The sequence below is a fragment of the Phragmites australis genome, chromosome 13, assembly GCF_958298935.1.
Source record: "Phragmites australis chromosome 13, lpPhrAust1.1, whole genome shotgun sequence".
Classification (NCBI taxonomy): Eukaryota; Viridiplantae; Streptophyta; class Magnoliopsida; order Poales; family Poaceae; genus Phragmites; species Phragmites australis.
In genome coordinates, this window is record NC_084933.1 from 17,100,534 (window position 1) to 17,115,122 (window position 14,589).

Sequence of the window (14,589 nt, forward strand, 5' to 3'; positions counted from 1 at the left end):
CGTTATGCACGTTCGAAACTCATTATAGGCATTTCATACCGTGAAAACTCTAAAAGAGGGGGTGGGGGGAGCAAAGTCTTAGAATCTCCAACAGAAAAAAGGTGAAGTTGAAGCTGCCAGATTACTTCTATTAGTATTAGATAGCGACTTCATTCTTCATCTTAATAATATTTTTATGTTCCTTCTATTAAGAGGAATCTTATTTTAGTTTCTTCATTTGACGATTATGGCTATTAATGTAATTTTGAAGACAATAAGTGTATAATTAAGTTTAAATTTAAAAATTATTAATCTTACTTCCTCTGAATAAATTCTTGATATCTCTAAATGTCTATGATGTGAATAATGAGACTTATTCAAAATTGTGGTATTGTCTTTTAGGCCTTTAGACTCTTCTGATTTTGACCATTTCATAGATGAGGGGAAGATGTTAAGGTTTCTGAAATTCTTAATGAAGCACCTAATGAGGAGCTTCAGCAGTCCCAGAAGATCCCAACTCAGATAAAGAATGTTCGCCTAAGTGGCTTAATGCCATGATGGACCAATTAAAGTTTTTAAACGATAATGATGAGTAAGACTTAGTAGAAACTGAAGACGGAGCCAAAACAGTATGTTGTAATTGGGTCTGCAAAACAAAATATGACTCTAAGGGAAACATTGAAAGGCTCAAAGAGAAAAGATTAACCATAATAAAGCTCAACTCATGATTCTTCTCATTTTGGTTCAAATCATAAGGAAATTGACAACTATATTTAAGTGAAGTTTAAAAGGGAAAAATTTACCATCTTAATCATAAGAAGGATCTCGGTGAAGCTTTTATGTTCTTTGTATTTATGTTCATCGAGAAAGGTCTAAAGACATACATGGATAAAGTGCTGAAGAAATACAATATGTATAAGTGCTCTGTCTCGCCTACTCCTACTATTAAGGGCAATAAATTTAGGATATTTTAATATCCGATGTCCGAGGAACCATTATGAAATTGATCACATGAAGTTGGTTTCTTATGTTTCAGCTGTAAGAACTATGTACATGCCCTGATTTAGTTTTTCATAATCGGAATACTTGACAAATATCAGTCAAATCCAAGATCGGACCACTGAAAAGATATTAAAAAAGTCATTCGTTATTTGCAAGGCACTAAGCACCACATGTTCATGTTTAAAATTTGGTTTGTGAGATGTGTGCATACTAAGAAATCCATGACGAGTTATATCCTCACCCTCGCCAAAGAAGCTATATCGTGGAAAAGCTCTAAACAGATACTTACGACATCGTCAATGATGCAAGCTGAGTTTATAGCATATTATGAGGTTACTGTGCAGGTTACATGACTTAAGAACTTATGTCATCCTGGAATTAAGAAAGACAGACAATATTATAAAACCACTTATGTTATACTCGGTTTTCTGTACGAGTAACAACAAGTCAGGTGCTGCTGCCAAACACATCGACATTAAGTATCGTGTTGTGAAAGGTAGAATCCAGAATCAAACTATCAGTATCAAGCATATAAATACTAAGTTAATACTTGCGACACCACTCATTAAAGGTTTACCACCTACATTTTTTTATCATGTTACCGGTGTGAGATTATTGGAAAGACTATGATTCTAGATAAGAGAACCATAAAGCAAACCAACTCCTATTAAACGTAACAAATTTCCATTTCGAGACGGAGTGGTACACTATAGGTATTTGGGTTTAACTGGTATTTCATTAGCCGCTAAAATGCTTTGACTTGATGTATTGTTTCATTAAGAGTGAGTTTATGATGTTAGCCTTACGATCAAAGAGGAGAATGTTAATGTTTGATCTCGGCTCCATCATGGATGATCAGAGACCAAGTCCTAAGGGGCAGCCTGTTCCTCACGTACGTACCCTGATTGGGGTACAGCCCATACGTTGGTTGCGGTCTCACTCCGTGCAGCACCATATAAACAAAAAGGAGGGGGTTTTAGCTTGATCACGATTAACTCACTTAAGTTTAAGCCGTCTCTCTCATATCTAAAACCTTAGTCCGATCCTTAAGGGTGCTCAGACCGGGTAAAGACCACCACCGCCATCAGCCACCACTACATCGACTACGTCCAAGCTTCACCAATAGACTGCACAGCATCAGCCCTTCACCGACCGATCATCTACATTGCTGCTCTACTCCATCACCGACACATCTACTGATCCATAATGGCATCATCAGGCCCTGATAAGATCTAACGCTTCCGCTATTATATGTTCAAATTATTGCGCTCGGATATCATGTTAATTACTTAAGTATTAGAACCTAATACTCTCAACTGCTGCTTTACTTCAACTTTTCGAGTCCCTAAACGGACAGAGTCTGGAATCTGCAAAATCCGGTCAACTCCTGCTCTCTTCACAACACTTGGTCCCATGATCAATCAAGTCATTCTTCCTTTTCTTTATTTAGATAAGAAAATGTTATATTATTTCAGTCTCTACACAAGACGTGCACATAAACATTTATTATTATATTGTTTTAGTCATAGACTGCAAATAAAAGACCAACTAATAACAAAAGCTATTATAAAATTAATCATAAATATGATAAAAATTCAGCTTCAAGATCGAGCCTCCTAAGTAAACCTCCACCCATGTTTAATAAATGTCTCTATTATTAGGTTCTCAAGACACGACACGCTTACTTTATTCGATTTCTTGCCTCCTTCTTTTGCAGTAGGGATCAATATCGAATCCAATACGCTCTACTGAAGATCACTTGCATGTAAGTGTTTGATTTTGATTTGTTAAAAATAATTTTATTCCTAGTTAACCAAATAACCTAACATAAAGCGCTTGTTCCAACCAAAATTTAAGATTTTAACTTTAGATCCGTACTGTATAACCAATAAAAAAACATATGAAACACTTTTTGGATGACCAATATCAAAAATAATCTGCACCACTCTTCAAATAAACTTAGCAAACTAGCAATAAAAAGCAAATGATTTGTCAAACAAGCCACCGGAAATGTGCAAAGTATAGTATTGCAGCGGCCACCGGGAGGCTACGACAGGTGCTACCATTTTGATCTGTCAAACAAGCAAGCTAGAAGAAGATGATTTGGTGTTATCTAATAGTTTCATGATCATCCTACAATCTTCGCGAGGATGACCGCATCCCTCTCATTCTCAAGCACGCCCAGCTTTGTTGATCTTTTCTACTACGCGAACACGAGATAAGGAAACGTTTTATTATTTTGGCCTCACAAAATGTGCACATAAACATTCATTATTATATCGTTTCAGTCATAGCATGACGTGCACCGGCGGCGACGGAGGAGATGGACGCGAGCACAAGCAAAAAAAGGACCCTGCGACGCCACCAGCCCGTGTAGGATTTCGGTTTGTTGCGTCGCGGGGACGACGACACCGACGGGCCCGTATCGCGACGCCTTTGGCCATTGACCGGCGCACGGAGAGATCGGCGCGGCCCCAGGTAGAGTAATAATTCCAAAAGAGAAGCACCAGCGGTTTGCTTGCACTGGACCAGAGAGAAATTGAAGGCGAGCAAGCACCCAAAGCAGAAGGGGAAAGCAACCCCTCACCCAGTCCCAATGCCCCGTACCCTCATTTCTTCCTTTGACTCCTGCCTTTTCTCCTTTGAACACCGCCTTTTCTTGTACTCCACACCCTTTTCGCACTGCATGTTTGCGAACAAACGCTTCGTGAAACAGAGATTTGCATGTGAAGATGACTGGTTCCTGGATGGGAATTTAAACAAGTTTAGGAGGTTGATGTCAATACTCAATAAGGGACTGCTTTGGAGCAGTAGCAACTTCGGTAATGTTTGTACAACTCAAGTAAAATTACAGCATCATCTGAGCAAGAGACTACTCGAGACAAATCTATGCACACCCTTTTATAGTTTTAGTTTTTAAATATATTAATTGATAAAGTTCAAAAAAATAGTTTGATTGCAAGCATCTTTCATTGTCCCCATTCCCCATGACTAAAGGGAACAAACCACGATCATTTCGTTCTAGTGTGAATTCAAGATGCCAAACAATTTTAGCGAACAATCTGGGTTAGTCTTCCACAGCACAGAGTGAGCATCACATATCATACAATCGAGTTCTTCTCAATAAAAGTTTTTTTATGAAAAATATCAATACATCATTTAATTTTGAACCTGTGATGTCTCATGCAATGATTTAAACTCCAATCTTACTATTACTAATTAAATGCCCCTTTTAGAGCTTCATGTTAACCCTCAAATGAGACGTGCTAGAAAAAAGAAGAAAATCCTAGAAATTATCATAAGAAAACAAACAATCTAATCATCGATTTAGTGGATTCTAATCATCATTAACAACAATAACCATACGATTTAATGTGTTTCTAAATTACCCACCTTGCCATTAGAAAAAAAAAGTAACCTAAAGTATCCTCAATACATGCTTCTAAATTACCAACTTCTACCATTATGAAAAAATTAATCCAAAGTACTCTGAATACTTGATTATAAATTAGCCAACTCTGCCATTATAAAAAAAATAACCAAAATAACTCAAATATTTACTTCTAAATTCCCACATCTACCATTATAACATAATTAATCAAAAGTGTCACTGCAAAACGTTCAATTTGTTTTTCACTTAAATAGTATTTTAGGTCTCTATCCCAATTATATCATAGAATCTGGAGACAAACTAACAAAATAAATATGACCACACACATGTTAACAAATATCGTGAACATGAGAAAAAAAATAACTTTACGCAAGGCTTTAATTCAGTAGAGAAATATAGTAAAGAAACATAGTTAATATACCCACCTCTAACCTCTAAATCCAAAATCATAGTCATTTCACAAAGCTATATTACCTATATATTTTTATAAATATTCTAGCCCGTGCAACTCACAAATTAATAGACTAGTATAGTCTAATCCTATAAACTTTATGGTAATTATTGACTATTTATTCTAAAAACAATGTGTGCACTAACAGCTATGTTTTCAGATAAGAAAATGTCGCAAAATATATAAGCTTTGCAATCTGAATGAAAATATGAAGTCTGTGATGGGTACATGCGAAGATTCTCCTGAAAAAATTGTAACAGTTGGGGGCGTTCGACACGAGCACGGTAGACCCCTAGACCAGGGAGCCTTCCTTCTCCTTCACCCTTTCCCTTTCTGCTGCATTCCCTCCTCTTCCGGCAGCCGTCGCCAAAGAACGGGCGGAGCAGCTACCCATGGTCCGGAAGGAGATTGCCATGAGGCTCCCGCCGCCGCACCAGGGGCTGGAGGTCAAGATCCCCAGCTTCTTCCGCTGCCCCATCTCGCTCGACGTCATGCGCTCGCCGGTCAGCCTCTGCACCGGCGTCACCTACGACCGCGCTTCCATCCAGCGGTGGCTCGACTCCGGAAACACCACATGTCCGGCCACCATGCTCCCGCTCCCATCCACCGATTTGGTCCCCAACCTAACCCTCCGCAGCCTCATTGCCCACTGGGCCGCCTCCTGCTCCCGCACCGCCGGTTCCGCCGTTTCTTCGGTAAAATCTTCCCCTGGTGGACTCGTTCGGCAGGTGGAGTCCTCCGGCGCCGATCCTTCCCCCGCGCTTCGCGATCTGGCGGCTTATCTCTCCGACGATGACATTGACGAGTTCGAAAAGAATGCTCTTCTGGGCGCCGGCGGCGCCACGGAGGCCGTCACGTCGGTGCTTCCAAGGAAGGGCGAGGAAATCAGCGTCGAGGGCGTCGAGGCTGCTGTGAGGGTGCTCGCCGCGATCGTGGTCTCGGATGGCATCGAGGACGCGAACAAGAAGCGGGTGGTCGCCGGCCTCGGCGTGGACGCGGCGGCCTCGGTAGCGTCACTGGCGCGCGTGCTGCGGGGCGGCAGCGGCCTGGAGGCGAGGATCGACGCGGCGGGGCTGGCGGAGTTCTTGCTCGCCAATGCTGCCGACGAGGCGAAGATGGCGGCGGCCGAGTCGTCCGAGCTGGTGGCCGAGCTGATACGGCTCGTGGGTCCCGTCGACGAGAAGGGCACCCTGGACAGGAAGGCCGTGGACACCGGCCTCTCCTGCCTGGCCGCCATCTCCGCGTCCCGGCGCGGCGCGCGCGCCGAGATGGTGCGCCTCGGTGCCGTCCCTGCCGTGGTGCGCGCGCTGCACGCCACGACGGAGCCCGGCGCGTCCGCGAAAGCCCTCCGGATCCTCGAGTCCGCCGTCAGCTTCGCCGAGGGCCGTGCTGCGCTGTGCGAGGACGCGGAGGAGGCCGTCCCCGCGGTGGTCGGCAAGATGATGAAGGCCGGCCGCGACGGGGCTGAGGCCGCGGTGACCGTGCTCTGGGCGGTCTGCCACAGGTACAAAGACCGCAGGGCGGCGGACGCTGCGGCGGCGTCCGAGGGCGGGCTGACGAAGCTTCTGCTGCTGATGCAGAGCGGGTGCTCGCCGGCGGCGAGGCAGATGGCGCTGGAGCTGCTCAAGATATACAAGGTGAACGCCAAGAGCTGCCTCGCCGGCTACGACTCCAAGACCACCCACATCATGCCGTTCTGAAGAAGCGAAGCGAACGAATGGCTTGCGATCCTGGGCTGGTGATGGAACGGATTCGATCAATCAACTGAATTGAATGGAACAGGGGATCATGTTCTTGTTCCAGTGTTCTTTCTTGATTTCTTTTTCTATGTTTTTTTCATGTAAGTTGATAGAGAAACAAAGAATTGGTTCATGGAGGGAAGAATAACAGTAATCTGTACATGGGTAGAGAGTTTTGACAGGGTGAGAAAAGGCAAGGGGAAAATTTGACCAAACAATTGATTTGTAGGCCAAGAAGTTGCAACTGCTTACTTTCAGAAAGATGCTGCAATTGTTCAGACTTCAAATTTCAAAAGCATGGTGAATGGTAGGACTGCGGAATGATGAAGTTGCAAATCCAAGCAATAATAATTGTATGCTCTGCCCTAATAGCAGTAAGAATTGTATGCTCTGCTCCGATCAAATTTACGCAGGCCTTGCACGACGATGACATCAAACCGTTTAAAAATAAATGCAAATGATTCATTTGCTCTCTTTTCTTTTTCTGAATCCTTGCTGTACTATTCCTACTACTCGAATTCCATGATTGCAGTGCGTCCTCCATGCTCAGAAGACAGGAAACAAGTCCTATATAACTTAAAGAAGCATGTCGTAGTCTGGACCGCGGACCAGATTACTACACATCCGTAGCTTGAAAGCCAAATCAACTACTATATATAAAGTGCCTGGAATCCCTAAATTCTTAGAGCCCTGCTACTGTAGGTCCTGTATGTATATATATATATACACACGTATATATATACATATAGATATATGTGTACATATATATATATATATGTATGTATGTATAGGTATATATATACATGTATATACATATGTGTATATATACATATATATATGTAATTTATCTTTTTCGGAAATTCTAGAAAAAATGTTGAAATGTACATTAATAAATCGACTAAAAAAACTAAAATGTAAAGAAAAATATCTAAAACTCAAAAAATATGAAACAAATTTTTTTAGGTACTATTATTTCCACATACACGTTAAAACTATGTGCATGTATAAAAGTACTATTGTTTTCTCTATAATTAATTGAATGTGTTTAACATTAATAATTTCATAAATAAATATTAAAATGTACAAAATTTGTGAACCTAATTTTTTTAATCTTCTTTTGTCGTGCTCTACACAGCAAAATAAAAACGGATGCGCGTAGGCACGCCAATCAGACTAGTGCATACAGCGTGCTCACTAGTCGTTACGATAAGCCTAGACGAGGCAGCACGTTGGCATATAACTTATATCCTAGAGCTCCATGACTCGGCAGCTTTCGGAGCACCGTCCTATTGTAGCTCATGTAGCAATTCTATGGTAGGTGGGTCCTAGTACCGGCACCAAGTTCTGTTCTGCATGCGTCCAAATGACTCCAGCTTCTCCCACCGTAGACTCCAGTCGCCGGTCTAAAAATTTACGCCACCTTCTTCCTCCGCGTTTCTCTCGTGTTCTCGCTCCGTTCGCCTCCTTCTCGCCCCTCCGTGTTTTCCAGCCATGATTCCTCAACGCTCGGATTGGGGTTCGGGACAGCTGCCCTTGCAAGAGGTCTCCCGCATCTCCACCCTTCGCGAGCCACCAAATCGAGCCCCGCGGCTTACTCCACCCGTCAGGTCTTCATGATGCCATGGCCGCGCACGTCATCGCCTCTCACCTCCGCCTCCTCTCGCGTCGCCGCTGCCCAAATCCACACTGCCACCGCCCTTCCTCCCCCAGATGCACCTCCTCCGTCGTAGGCCGAAGCCGCGCCCCACCGGTTTCAAGCCGCCGCCGCCTGAATCCAAGCCGACATGAACCGCCGTCACCATCGTCTTTGCCCCACGCCATCACCTTCATCTCACGCCGTCGCCACCGCCACCTCAACGTCGCCCCGGGACTGCCGCCGACCTTTCTTGCCCATGTCCGCCTCCTCCGCTACGAGCTGAAGCCGTCGGAGCCGCGCCCCACCGGATTCAAGCTGTTGTCGCCTGAATCCGCGCAAACCTGGGCCTTTTTATTTGCTATCTCATCTTTGTCTATTCCAGTGTCTAATTTCATAGCGCCCCTTCCCATGAAGTTGTGCAGTGGAACGTGCTCATGGGGATGTGTTTATTTTCCATGGAAGGAAGGGCCAGGGTAGGTGGAAAACTCTGATAGGCTTATACATTAGTTATGGAAACAGTCACATCTCTTTCGGGTTCGATATCTCCTTCTACCTTCTTGCTCCTCCTCTTATTCCATTTTTTTCATAATATCATGTGTGTCACGATTTGTTACTGAGTTAGCAACATGTTCTTCATGAGAAGCATAGCGAGCAACCCAAGCATACCCCCCCCCCCCCCTCAGATAACCAGTCTCGTCATTCATTGTGCTCTTCTCTTTTCTATTGGAAGTACAAAAATTCAAGAACTATTTTAATTTCGATCAGAGATTGGTATTTGCCCAAACTAAATATTAATACAACACATGCAATTTGTACAATTAGCTTATTTGTAAATAATTGTTCTTCAGCTAGATGAATCAAAGATACGCATACCATAAACAATTGGCAATATCACTTATCCTAATTCATACATATAGTTCTGTAGAAGTTGTATGTCATATGACACTTACCCTCAACCTGTGTTGATGTGCTCCTTGAAAATGCAGGCTAAAGATGAGTCTGGACAGATAGAGACTACTTTTGTGTAGAAAAACGTAAAACTGCTCCTTTTCATTTGTCCCCTCTTGCAAGTTGTAACTTTGTATACTTTCCAGGTTTTGCACCCATATTGTTATTGTATATTTACAATTTTCATAATTTTTCCAATGATCCTTAAGTTTTAAGGAGGCATTTACCCACTTTTGTTTATGTTTAGGATTTTACATAACGCCTTGGCCTTTTGTTTTGATGCCAACTTAAGGTGATTTTTTTTAACCTACTTTAGTCTTGTTGTGCGATGCTTGGGGCCTTCCATGTTTCCATTTACAATTTACTGTGTACTATTGCGCTGGTGTATTTTTTTTCGGTGACAAATACTTATAGCCCTATAGAGTGATTAAGTACAAAATTAGAGAGTGATTAGTGCTTATAGCCCTAGAGAGAAGTGTTGCTAGGTGCTGCAATCTAGAGAGTGGATCATGGAGTGATCCAACCGTGTACCGAGAGGTACGTCGGCGTCTTGGAGTTTTCGTGACTCGCCGGTAACTTATTGATCCTTCGACTTGGTGTGGAGCAACGACAAGAAGATTGTGCGGGTTCACGGAGGCTCCGAAATATAGATGGCATACAAATGACCAGAAGAGAGGTTAGTAGTGAGATCTTGCCTTGGTGGTTTGGTGGCTCATCATGCTTGAGTCCTTGTCTTAATGACTTGATAGCTCAAGAGCCGTGACGGAAGAGACTTTGCAACCATACGTATAACCTTTGCGGAGCTCCAACATATACTAGAGGTGGCTTATGTGCCACAAATATCATGTGATAAAAATCCATTATGCTGAGTTTGTCTCTCTATCTTATTTACATTTTCGTATTTACATAATTGCAATTTACCTTGCTAAAGTATGTTGCAATCCTCTTGAGCGGTAGAGTAAACACACTAGATAAATCTAGAGCACATTTAGATAGAAATTGAGATGAGTTTATTTTGTGAAGTTTTTGAAGTCATTAGTTTAAAAGTATCCTAATTCACCCCCTCTTAGAACGTTACCGTTCCTCACAATTAGTGTTAGAGCCTCGTGCCCTTGATAGGTTTAACCGCCTAGAGTTGTGACGTCTGGGGTTGGGATAGATACCCATAGTGCTTCACTTTTTGATGGCACAAATTTTTCCTATTGGAAAATCCTAAGTAAACTCAATGTCAACACATGAAGTTAAGGATGAGGATACAAGAGCAAGAGTCAAGCTCAAGCGAAGATCACGATGATCAAGATGAAGAGAGCAATGAAGAGGATGATCAAAGCATATCAAGTGATAAAGAAATTGATCCAAAGATCGCCAAGCTCTTCTCAAAATTAGAGAAGAATATGAAGAGAATCAATGCCAAGATTGATCATCCAATCTCTATTGAAAACTTGGTCAACACAACTAATCATGTCAAGAATGAAAAGAAGACCAAAAACAAAAGGGAGATAAGGGGAAGAGTCAAAGCATTCACAAGCATAGAAAAATGGGTGAGTGAAAATGAAGAGTCTAGCTTAAGTAATGAAAGTCTCACCATCCACTCTTCTAAGAAAAGCTCTTTCTCAAAGTTATCATCACACAAGTCGTCACGCATGCCATCTCATAAGTGTCTTATGACCAAACGTATGGGAAACGATGTAAGTGATGATGAATCCAATAAGAATTCAGCCTCTTAAGAAAAAGTTCTTGATTTGATTAATGAGTAACAAAGGGTCCTAAAGAAACAAGCTAAAGAACTTAAGAAATTCAATGTTCTTAATAACATTCATGCTACATTTGTTTGTAATTATGAATAATTATTGAGAAATTTCAATTTGCTAAACAATGAGCATGAAGAGCTTAAGGCTAAATTTGAGTGCATTTAATCCCAAACTAAGGTCCCTTTGAAGCAATCTACCTCTCTTTAATTTCAAACCTAAGGTAAATGTTTCCACTTCTTGCGAAGATTTGATTGATTTATCTAGCTCATCCCTTTACAATGATATATGCATTACGAATGCTGTTGTAGAACCATCTAATGAACTTATTGCACAAGATGATGAGCTCAAACCAGAAGTGAAGAAGCTCAAAAAGGACTTGGCAAGATTGAAGGGCAAGAACCATGTCCAACCTCCTCAAGATAACCATGCTATCATGGTGAAGAAGCTTGCGGAGGGGTCCACTGTGACATGCTTCAAGTGTCATTAAGAAGACCACAAGTCCTTACAATGCAAGCAACTCAAGAAGGGGACCAATGAGACGAAGAAGATCATGGCCCTCTCCAACAAGACCTCCAACATCTACACCAAACCTAACTAAAAAAACAAGAAAAAAAGCAACCACTACAAGCTCAAGAAGAAGGAAAATAGCAAGATGGTTGCACATATGGTTGGGAGAAAGAATCGGAGGTAGAACCAACCCATTTGAGTGACGTTAGAAGTCATAACCAACATGAAGGGGTCCCAATTGGTTTGGGTTCCAAAGAAGACTTGAAGTCCACACGGCTCGGGGATTTGGAGAATTGGCTCATAAGCTGAAGTGAAGATTCAAACAAAGAAGTCATGTATATAGGATTAGGAGTATTGATAAAGATCATGATCATCATATACTCAGATCCCCATCCAAAGGTGAAATGTACTAAATGCAAAATCCTTCTAACTCGTACTTTTGCCTTGTCTAGAATTGCATGCTCTCAATTTAATTTACTGCAATGCCTAGTGTAAGTTCTTTTCATATGGTAGGTTGCTTGTGTTTTTTTTCTTATGAGCAATCTACATGTTTTATTAGTTGTAGTTTTCTTACATGACACTAGTTGTACAATTCGTATTTTTTATGTGTCATGAACCAATCTATATGGTACCCTCGTCATTGTTATCAATAAGAAGTGCATATCTCTCACAAGTATTCAACACTTGTATGCATATAAATGAGAGTGTATATTCTATGGGTTGTGATTTTAAGAGTAACATGTGTTTCAAGTAATATCTTTTGTAGTCTCATGGAGTGATCAACAAGTCCCTGGAGATATACAATACTTAAAGACTTCAATTGGTATCATTGTTAATTCATTAGTATATTTAAGCTACCTCCATACATGATGTGGCTTAAACTTCCTACCTCTATTGTCTAGTTGTGCATATATTGCTATATTTTTACAATAGTATTTATAAATGGGTCTCATTATATGTATGCACACACATAAAGAGAGTTTAGATCAGAGGTGGCCAAATGGGCGGCTCGGCCTGGCACGGCACGGGCCCATTGAGGCACGGCCCGTTTAGGCCCGTTAGCTAAATGGGTCGTGCCGTGCTGGCCCGCGACACGGTAGGACCAATGACCTTTTTTGGCCCGTCAGCAAGCGGAAAATTAGACAAAATCACAAAAACTTGCTTTCACTTAGAATCGAACACTCGACCTTCTACTTGGGAGTCAAACATACTACCATTACACCACATATCCTATATGGTATTAGATCTAAATAAATTATATAAAATATTACAAAAATATGAACAGTTAAATGGGTCGTGCCGTGCTGCGGCTCTGGCCCAAGCACGGCCCAAGCCGTCGTGCCGTGCCGTGCCTCGTGCCGACCCATTTGGCCTAGCCCACTTGGCCACCTTTAGTTTAGATTATATCATGTGAGTTTCATGAATTATGATCATTGTTTGTCTTTTTCAAATGATATCAATGCCTCTTATTCTTACAATTGGTATATATTTTCAATTGGTATCAATTCCTCATAATTCATTATAAGTGGTGTCATTCAAATGGATCATGTTTTATGAAGCTCTCTCCCATATACTCTAACAAGATGCAAGAGAAGCAAGCAGATGCAAGAACTATTTTGAGTAGATTGTTGACAAAGGCAATGCATCTAGGGTTGAAAAAGGTAAATAAACTCTTGCATGGGTTGATCAAAGGAGATAATGGCAATAGAGAAAAAGGAAGAACTATCTACATGACAACCATAACAAAAATGGGACATAATATTGATAGAAATTGTAGCAAAAAGGGAGATATAATGTTGGTAAGAACTTGGTTGTCCTTATAATTTGTATCATACTTTGTTCTTACCATACATCCAAGCAAAGAGGTATGGTCTTGTGTAAGGGTAGAAATGGATGGCAGGAAATCCGAATTATCCAATTATGTATCCGTTAAAATACGAATATGGATATCCGTATCTGTATTCATTTTTGAAATGGATACTAAAATGGATATATCCGAATTCGTTTTCGAGATTCGGATTCGAATGTGGATATCCGAATTCGAGATATATCCGATTCGTATCTGTATCCGCCAACCAGGGAACCAAATTTTGCTAAAGTTTTAGAAATTTTAGATATGAACGAAATTCCAACCCAATCAAATTGAACAAATTTCAGAAAAATTTCATCAAATTTCAGTTAAATTTGATCAAAAATTTAAATTTCCAACATGAATTTTGAACAAAATTTCTAAAATTCCGGCCCAATCAAATTAGAACAAATTTTAGTCAATTTTTTTCAAAAATTTAAATTTCCAACCTGAATTTCGAAGATCGAGTAGATATCCGAATGCGGATTCGTATTCGAACTATCCGATTCGTATTCGTATTCGAGGATATCCGGATCCGTATTTGCATTCGGATTAAAATGTGGTAAATCGTACTATCCGAATTCGATTCCATGCATATTCGATCCGTTTACATCCCTAGTCTTGTGAACTTTTGAAATCATGTTTTTTCTTAATTGGTATCATTTTTCCCCTTTTATTGTTGTGTTGTCATCAATTACCAAAAATGGAGATATTGTAGCGAAAATGGTCCTATTAGGTCATGATTGTGATTTTGGTGATTAATGATAATATAGTCATTCAGAATAACATGTTTGTCAAGAATATATGTTAGTATGTCTCATGGATACAATACATGAAAAAGCCACCAAAGCCAGAATAAAGTTTGATTGAATTAGAGAAGTCCCAGAGAAATTGTTCTCACCAGATTGTCCGGTGTAGAGGAGTTTGTATTCACCGGAGCATTTTGTCTAGAGGCTGTCGAACTCACAAGATGGTCCGGTGATAAAAGCTTTGTCAATGTTGGAGTATCCTGTTAGTGGAGTTTAGTGAAGTTGCACTCACCGGAAGGTCCGGTGATGGCCCGGTGAGCACACCGGAGTATTTCTGACGGAGGGTGAGAATCACTTTATCAGATGGTCCAGTGTTAGAAGAGTAAGAACACCAGAGCATTTAACAGAGTATTGGATTTTTTCAAGGGAGTTGGAAATCAACACACCGAAAAGTCTGGTGATCAGAAGATCTACACACCAAATAGTTGAACAGTGTACAAGATGGATCGGTTCGGGTCAAGTCTACACACCGGAAAGTCCGATGATGGAATTGAAGGATACACCAGATAATCCGATATTTATAATAT

General features: G+C 41.1%; 1 protein-coding gene across 1 annotated transcript; it reads left to right on the forward strand.

Annotated features, from left to right (window-relative positions):
• The first annotated feature begins 5,074 nt into the window (after nt 1-5,074).
• Nucleotides 5,075-6,842, forward strand: LOC133887689 (U-box domain-containing protein 27-like). The gene has a single exon (XM_062327656.1). The coding sequence runs from the start codon at nt 5,216-5,218 to the stop codon at nt 6,521-6,523; it is 1,308 nt and encodes a 435-aa protein (XP_062183640.1). The 5' UTR covers nt 5,075-5,215; the 3' UTR covers nt 6,524-6,842.
• The last annotated feature ends 7,747 nt before the right edge of the window (nt 6,843-14,589 follow it).